The following is a 9,063-nucleotide window of genomic DNA, read 5'->3' on the forward strand; positions in this document are numbered from 1 at the left end:
TTCTAGTTGAGTCGCAGCTCGATAACAAAAACGAAATTGCGTGAAATTGCGTGAAATTGCTCTAAGTGCTAAGTTCCTAAGAATTTTTTCTGTCTCCTTTGCGTTCTTCGTCTAGGTCCTCTTTATATATGCATCCAAGGTCAGCTGACTTTCATTTTCCGTCTTGATTCGAGTTTATCATTTTGTGGATATCTTTCCTTATCTTTCCAGAATTTGTATTTATTTTGGAAACTTCACATTTATCCATCTTTCATTTTGTCTTCATCCAAGTCGAGTAAAACGTCCTCGCATTCCGGGCTAGTTCTCATTTTATACCATAAGTGAGCTTTCATCGTGTTTTAGGTTGTTTCAGACCGTTTTACGACTTATGCGTTTTTATGATTTTTCTCGGAGAATCGTCGATTTATCTGCGGTACGTTTTTTATTTCGTTAGTCATTTAGTCAAAAATTCGATGGTGTTTAGTTTAACCATTCTCGACTCGATGTTTGACTTTAACTTTTACGAGAAAACGACATCTTGCTTGTTATCTTTGTAAAATCTCAACGGAAACTCTGATTGCGATGAAACAAAGGACATTTCGAACGAGACTCAAAGGAGAACATGATGGGAGCTTCATGACCAATGAAGAAGCTTGAAGGGAAACAAGGATCCTCATTGGGCTACGAGGGCATGCTAGATGGGCGATGAGGCAAGGAGAGAAGCCATTGGGCAACAAGGGCATGCTAGATGGGCAATGAGGCAAGGAGAGAGGCCATTGGGCTACGAGGGCATACTATAAGGGCGATGAGGCACGGAGAGAGGAGAGAGAAGTGGGTCCCATGAGTGGTGAGGCCTTTCTCCTGTTCCCATCCCCTCTGTTGATCGCTTTGGATTCTGACTTTCAGAACTATTTCGTTCTTTTTACACAAGTTTTTTCGTAAAGATTTTTTCCAAAAGTTTGTTTGCGGAAGATTATCTTATATATTTCTTATAAGGTTCTTCCGCGTAGACTTTCTAATCCTTTGTTTTCTGAAGATTGTTTTGTAACACTTGTTATTTCTCGCAAAAAAAATTCCGCAAGAACCTTTTTCCGATCATTTCATGTTTGGATTGAATCTCTATCATTCCTTTCCCGAAATGATATATACGAAGTTTGTTCTCGTAATTTTATTTAAACATGCTCGGCTTATGCGGCGTAGTTTCTTCGAAATTTCTGGTTCGTATTTGCTCAAAACATTATTTTTCGGAAGATTTTAACCTTTGATTTCATCGTGTCCTAGTTTGACCCCAAAGTCATTGCGACTTTCAAAGTGACTCTTCGGGAGTATCCAGACTATTCAAGAAGAATCGCAGCAATTCGCCAATTCTAAGTCTATGTTTAGTAAAGTAATCTTTAAGTTGTGAAAATAATTAATGAATTCTGATTTAGAAAAAAAAGTACTCTTTAGTTTATTCAGTATTTTATTACATGTGATACTGAAAATGATTAACTATAAAGCGTTAGTAACACTTTCTACTGCAAAACAAACAAACATCCAAATCATTGATTAGATCGCACTAAGACGTCGTTAATCCTCACGAGTCGCGAACAAATCAACAAACGTTACTAATATCTGCATATAAAGACAAATGTATGCTTTTATATTGTCGTGAAAAGTTGGAGTCTTTATTACATTAAAACAAAGGCTGAGGACCGAGAAAGTTTCCACCTTTCCTCATTGCTGTTCAGCGACCGTTCGAAACTCTCGTCCCTTCTTCTCCGGTTTAGGGTTTCGAGAGAGTCAAGGAGGAGCTAGCATTCATGTCGACTTCTTCAAAAGAGCTCGAGAAGCGCCTTCTGGAAGCTGGCAAAGCTCTTCTTCTTCTACCTTCTTCAGTTGATACGCTTCTTCACCTTCTCGACGTGAGCTCCTTTTGTTACATTCTCTCCAAAGAACCCAACTTTTATACTCTTTCCGGCCAAAGAAGACAACTTTAGTAGAATTTGTCATTACTATAACTAGGAGGATCAAGTAAAATAAAAAATAAAAAATAAAAAATTTGGAACATCTTTTGTTGAATTCTGCTTCGATTTTGTTGAGTTCTCTTCTCAAAGCTCGTTCCTTTTGTATGCAGAAACTTTTCATCTGCTTGTTAGAGGTGGAACAGTCACCTCCTAGCTCGATTCAGGATGCACTCTCTCCGTTGAAGAAAGCATTAGTCGATGAAAGACTCCTCAAGCATTGGAATGTCCATGTGAGAGTCCATGTCGCTTCCTGCATCATCCAGGTCACGAGAATAAATGCTCCGGCTGCTCCATACGTTGACGAAGAACAGATGAGGGTAAGTTACATTCTTGTTTTTTTGTAGTTGAAAAGCTTTGGTCACTGACAGCTTTCTTTTGTAACCATTTGGGGGCAGGAAGTATTGAAGTTAGTTGTATCATCATTTGAACATCTAGATGACAAAAATAGTCTCTCCTATACCAAAAGCACTTCCATCCTTAACACTGTGGCTAAGTACGAAGTCTCTTATCTGATGTTGGATCCTGTGTATGGTGCACTCTGTATTGAGATGTTCCACCATTTTCTCAAGGCCCTAAGGTAAAAAAGCTCATAACTGGCTACACTGCTGCTTCACATCTTGAGTGTTGCTTATATTTCATTTCATTCCCAGAGATGATCATCCAGTGGAAGTATTTTCGGATATGGAGAACATTATGACCCATGTTTTAAAAGAAAGCGATGATTTGCCTCCAAAGTTGCTTGCACCAATTCTGCAGTATCTTAACAAGACTGATGAGGTGATGAATGGATAGCTTCTTACTCTTTTCTTTTTTATTTCAGCAACCAATATATGTATGCATCTTTTGCTTCTTTTCCCTTAGGTTCCCTCAATATCACGGAGGTTGGCAGAAAAAGTTCTGATAAACTGTACTAGCAAGTGCCAAACATATCTTGCTGAAGCAGTGAAATCATCAGGCGTTTCTTTAGATAAGTATAGTAATGTGGTGGCTTTCATATGCGAAGGTGCATCCAGTGTAAGCTCACTCTCTCTCTCTCTCTCTCTCTTACCTGTTTGTTTCTCTGTCAGTTTTTTTTACATGCCTTGTTAAGTATATTTTCTAATCGGCAGGATAAACCAAAGAAGCAAGATGATGATGAGCCTCAACAACTTGACAGCAATGCTATCAACAGTGGTCTGGATGAGAAAACTGGTCGTGCTGTGAACCAGAAGAAAAAGGAAAGCTCGATGGAGGCCAAACCATCTGCTGCTACTGCTAAACTGACAAAGGAGTCTGGAAAGAAGATAGCTTCTGCTAGTAATGCCAAACCTAGTGTTCCTCCTACAAAGAGAAGCACCTCTGAGATAAAAGCAACGAAGCAGTCAGAGAAACCCACTTCTTTGGGTGATAATAAAAAGGTAAGATGTTCCCTGACCTGTATTTGAGTAATTTACATGGCTGTCTTCCCTGTCCTTGTGCTGGTTACGAGTGTACTTTAATTGTGTTTCAGACAATCCTTTCCTCTGGAAAGTCAGTCTCAAAGTCAAAGACAGAAGTGAAGCAACAACCATCAGAGAAAACTCTTGCTAATACAAACGGAAAGAGAAAACACAGTCTAGACACAGAGAAAGTATGTTTTTTTCTTAGTTTCACTCACATATAGTAACTGTTGGCTGTTGTTGGTCATATAAAGAAATGCGGAAAACAATAATGTTTTACAATTGCCATATGAAAATAGTTAGGTAGCTATGCATGGTTGCAGCTTCCTATCACTGTACATGTTCCCTTTCTGTGATGCTTATGTATTTTCTTCTTCTTTTTTTCCCTCTATCCGTACTACTTTCACGTTCTCTGATCGAGTTCTTTCTATTTTAAATCTTCGTTCTGATTTAATTCACTGGCAGGCATTTGATGACCGAAAGTATGATAAAACTTTAGTTGGATCAAGAATCAGAGTCTGGTGGCCACTTGATAAAAGGTAAGCGTTCTTTTCTCTCTGCTATGTGCTGAATCTGGTTGCATTTTATATTGTAAATGAGCTATATCACATTTTTACTGCAGGTATTATAGAGGTGAAGTTACTTCATATGATCCTTCCAGAAAGAGACATATGGTAAGAGGCCAAATTATATCAGGCTTCTATATAAATATATATCTTGTTTGTTTTTTATTTTATTGTTGTATGCTGGTTAACAGGTTGTCTATGAGGATGGAGATCAAGAAACTTTAGACTTAAAAAATCATAACTGGTATCTTGTGGAGGCATCAAAATCGTCAAAGGTTTGTGTCTGACTTGTCTCTTCTTCTTGATGTTGGGAGTAAGATGGTTAACTGTCATTTGATCTTCCCTATCAGCACAAGGATAAACAGAAGGCCGCAGAAGTTTCCAACCGTGAGCAAACAGGTGCACCTAAGAGGAGGCTGAACCTCTCACTTCCTCATGAAGAGGATCCTGCAGAAGCTGAGACTCAGGCACGCAAGCGATCTCGAGTCCAAAGCCACAGCCTCCATAAATCTCATGGTGAGATGGAGAAGCCCACTGCAGAAGGAGAACCCTCTTGCCACCATCGCAGATCTGGTTCTGAGCTTGGACACTCTCAAACTTGCTCTATCACACATCAGTTGGGTAAGGTCAAACAGAGCATCACAGACACGATAACCACTGTAAGAAAGTTTGGCTCTGAGGTCGAAACAAAGGAACAGACTATTGCTGACATGTTAACCAGTGTGAGACAGTTTGGCTCTCAGCTGGAAACAAAGGAACAGAGCATTGTTGACATGTTAACCAGTGTAAAACAGTTTCGCTCTGAGCTCGAGACAAAGGAACAGAGAATTGTAGACACTTTAAACAGTGTACAACAGTTCAGATCTGAGATCAAGAAAAAGGAAGATAACCTAGTAGCTTCGCTGCATGAAGTTGACGTGTTAGGTACGTAATCTGTCTTTCTTTTTTTAATTTATTGGTTGTGTACTTTGGTTCGTGGTCTCTGATAATGTGATGTTGGAACTAACAGGGGAGAAGATATCTGGAATCAACAAAATCCTCAACTCATAATCAAGTTTAGGATCAAGAAATGGGATCAGAGACTTTTGCAAACCCATTTTGTTAGACTTTTGCAAACCCATTTTGTTCAACGATGGAGTTTAAGTAGTTGACCAAAGAAAAAAATCTTTTGTGTAGCATTCTCTCTAGAGACATTTTAATTTTGGAATTTTCGTCTAAAATATGCAAACTAAACAGTGACATTATGGTTCAGCGTATGCTCTGGTTCGGGGTTGAACTTTGTGTATATCCTTTCTTCTCAGCACCCTCTTGGTTCTCTGCTATGACTTATTCTCAACTTATCCACTTTTTAAATGTTTGCAAATTTTCTTTTTATTTTATATCGATTTTAAACGTTTATAATTGTTAAAATTCTTCTATTGCTACATTTTAAAACTTATCGATATGTTATTAGCTTCAAAACACCTTGGTTCTCATGTTCACGCACGGTTTGAAACGTAATTATGTCAAGTACGTACTATTCACATTATTATTTTGAAATTTAATATTCAAATTATTATGCACAAAGTGATATAAAATGAAAAATTGACGAGTTGATTTTCAGTTCATTCCGCATTCTATATGTTTAAATTTATAACTACTTAAAAACTTCTCATTGGAAAAAATGAGAATGCTTACCAAAAAAAAGAGGGAAGATCGTGATTCTGTATGATTCACAAGTTTAACATGGTTTTGTTAGCAAAACAATTATGGCAATTAGTTCAATTTCCGGACTCTATGTTAGTTAGGATGTTGCGTGGAAGATATCGTAAACATGTGGACAAACACATCAGCTACAATGCTTTTGTTAACACATGGACTTAGACACAGGAGCGGACCCACGTGGAAGCTATAGGTGTCAGTTGACACCACAAATATGTTAAAATAAATATTTGTAAACCTTGTTCAATAAATAAAAAGTGGCGTATTTGGTGTTTAAGGTTACCATTGAACCCACAAAACCCAGGTTCAATTCCTCTTGTTGCATTTTTGTTATGTTTTGACCCCTAAAAACAAAATTTTTGGGTTCGCCACTGCTTAGACAGAAGATCCATTCGGATATGAGGTTGGAATGATCTATGAAGTTACACCAACGAGGTTTGCCAGGCCCAGAGTTCCAATGTTCATCCTAAAATGACCGTTAGAGACTTTATTGACGACGTCTCAAAAGAATGAGATGTAGAGATGGTTGAAAACTTTGTATACCCAAAATGACATCCCTTTAATTAGGAGTTTGACCATTAGTCAAAGAAATCATAGAGATTCATTGTTAAACCTTTATGAAGAGCAGTCGGTATACCATTAAATCAAGATATTGGGTTGCACGAAACATTTTAAGACAAGAGACATAAGTACAATATTCAGAATCCAACATAACTAAGTTTCAGGCCTTCCAATGGAACATTAACGCCCAAAAAGATGAGACATCTTGTATGACAATTGGTAACATAATATGTAGTTGTAACAAGGAATCTTACACATTGTTATATGCGATGTAATAACCTTTGTCCTAAGAGTGAAAACTAAACGAGTATGTCAATCATGCTATTTCAAATTTCCTCCAGCATTCCAAGCTTGGGCCTTATCAGCCACACCCTCCAATCCTAACATTTTTCTAGTCTCTGAGTATTTACACAAATATAGATTATCCATTCTAGAGAAAAAACAATATTGAAGACCCGGAATGGGATAAAGATCATTATCCATTGATAATCTAGTATCTCTGAAAAATCTGAAGTGGTCAATTATTTAGAGGAATTGACAGGGCTCTAGAGGGCTAGTAAGACATGCAGAAGGAGAATGTGAAGCTTGGTATTCGGCAAATGCAACTGCATCTACATAGGCAATGATACCAAATACTATTGTTTTCCAAGTCATATGCTTACATAACATACGTTTGGTGGATGGTTCTTAGACTTCTACAGCGCAATTTAGTGGTTGTGGATGAGTTTGTAAAAACATGACCGGAAAAAAACAACTAATGGATACAAGAAACCAAAGAAGACGCAAGTCCTCTTTGCACTCTGAGCTACAAGCATTTGTTTGGGCAGCTCAAAACATGTTTGTCACTCAACTTGCGAGGACTTCAGAATGGACAGCAAAGACTTGATTGCCATGATTAGGGAATATTTTGCATTGCCAAATTTCTCAACAGCTGAAAGAGATAGAAGTACTACAAAAAAAGATTTCACACTTTCAAGATTTTCTACATCTCTAGAGGACATGACAATATTGTTGAATCTTCAGTTAGGACTGATAGAGATTTTTGTAGAAAACTTTATTTTGTTGGTTGTTCTCTTCTTATATGGTTTCATAGACTATTTCAAGTTTGAGTAGTAAAATGATCTTTAAATGTTAAAAAAAAACTTCAATTATTTTAGGCCTATTTAGGTTAATAACCAAGAAAAGGAAAGTAATTAGGTGATTGTGCATAAACTTTGTGTAATTAGGTAGATTGACAGTGTCAGTAGTTGATATTACTAAGGACAACTGTTTGGGGCTAAGTTTTTCGAAAACTGGGCTTGTAGTTGTGTAGGCAGGTCAGGTTGCAGGGTTTGGTGTCAGTGTATTTTCAGTAGACACTATGTTAATGAATCTTTTCACAATTTCGAGTTTATGATATCGTTGAGTTGACAAACAAAATATCTATGTTGAAACATTGGTGGAATTAACTCAAATCAATGGAGTGTTAAGATGATTCGAAAACGTGGCCGTGACAGCTGGTTATTCGCCATCAAAGTGCTTAGCGTTTTTCAGCTGTGTCGATTACATTCTCGGCCATTATATCGGAAATCTCAAGTTTTTGGTTTCGAAGATTTAAAATCAAAGGTTTCTTGAGAAATATACATGTTCAAGACATTAAATAGGAAGACAACACATAAAACGAGAGATTCATAGGAAAAATTGAAAGACGGCCGTAAAAGGAGTAGCAGAAAACCATAAAGAACATAAAGAAAGACGAAGATGGAATTACAAAAATTCCATTCATTAGAAAAATGAAAAACAGATAAAACTCACTGATATGATATCGAACCGGCGAGTGAAGGAGATTGGCCAGGTATAATATCAGACAGACAACCTTATTATATTGCAATCTCTCCCGTACACATTTTAATATAGGAAGCATCTATACACCTTTGAATAATGCTTAGTATTACATATATACCGGTTATGACGTTTATATTCTGGATAATTGTTTTTAAACCGGTATCTATTTAAAATGATTAACTAAGTTATATAGTACACATCAGACAAAAAAACACATTATAACCGGATATTACATATAAAACGGTTATGATGTTTATATTCCGGATAAAGTTTTTTAAATCAGTATCGAAACACCATAGCCTAGGGATTAAGATTTAAAAGCTTCTACACTCAGGTATGGGGTTCGAATCTCAGACTATGCAAGTTCTTGTAGATTGCACATTATAGGAGGTCCATGTTTCAATTACCGGAAAAATCGATTTATTAAACAATTATGCAAACTACGAAAGACGGAAGAAAGACTTACAAGGGATCTTCAACTTGGTGCAAGTAAAATCCGGCCAGGCGTGGATCATCATAGGATGGTTCAGCTGATGCAGTTAGGCGTAGATCCTCATAAGGCAGGTAGTATTGTCGGTTGTCGAATCGTCTATGTAATTTTTCTCATAATTGTAATATCATAATAAATCAGCGTTAAAAAAAAAAGTTATATAGTACTCATTAGGCTAAAAAAATTATTGCCACTTGGAATATGATTGATCTGTCAGTGTTTTGTTGCATAATTATGTGGTTGTTATTTGGATAATCTATAACATAAGCCTATAAGTTATTTAAGGTATGTTTACTTAGATCGAATATTAATAATAGTATCTCGATGTTTAGAAAGCAGAAGAATATAGTCAATGATAACCGGATAACAACTACATAGCCACTTAGTTATTAGAATCTGATATTAAATATTGTAACCGGATACAGTTCGCATACACAATCACCAAAACACAATTTTCATGTTTTTCCCTTTGTGTATCTTTCTAAAAGTTTCGAAGCATTTGTGTAAGCCTTTGAATT

At 36.8% G+C, this 9,063-nt stretch overlaps 1 protein-coding gene across 1 annotated transcript; it reads left to right on the plus strand.

Annotated features, from left to right (window-relative positions):
* Window positions 1-1,663: 1,663 nt before the first annotated feature.
* LOC106298675 lies at window positions 1,664-5,268 on the plus strand. The gene is made up of 12 exons (XM_013734817.1): window positions 1,664-1,883; window positions 2,096-2,302; window positions 2,381-2,562; window positions 2,636-2,762; window positions 2,847-2,999; window positions 3,095-3,382; window positions 3,475-3,594; window positions 3,869-3,942; window positions 4,026-4,077; window positions 4,161-4,244; window positions 4,320-4,893; window positions 4,979-5,268. The coding sequence occupies exons 1-12, from the start codon at window positions 1,782-1,784 to the stop codon at window positions 5,017-5,019; spliced, it is 2,004 nt and encodes a 667-aa protein (XP_013590271.1). The 5' UTR covers window positions 1,664-1,781; the 3' UTR covers window positions 5,020-5,268.
* Window positions 5,269-9,063: the final 3,795 nt, after the last annotated feature.

The sequence above is a fragment of the Brassica oleracea genome, chromosome C6, assembly GCF_000695525.1.
Source record: "Brassica oleracea var. oleracea cultivar TO1000 chromosome C6, BOL, whole genome shotgun sequence".
In the NCBI taxonomy this organism is placed as follows: Eukaryota; Viridiplantae; Streptophyta; class Magnoliopsida; order Brassicales; family Brassicaceae; genus Brassica; species Brassica oleracea.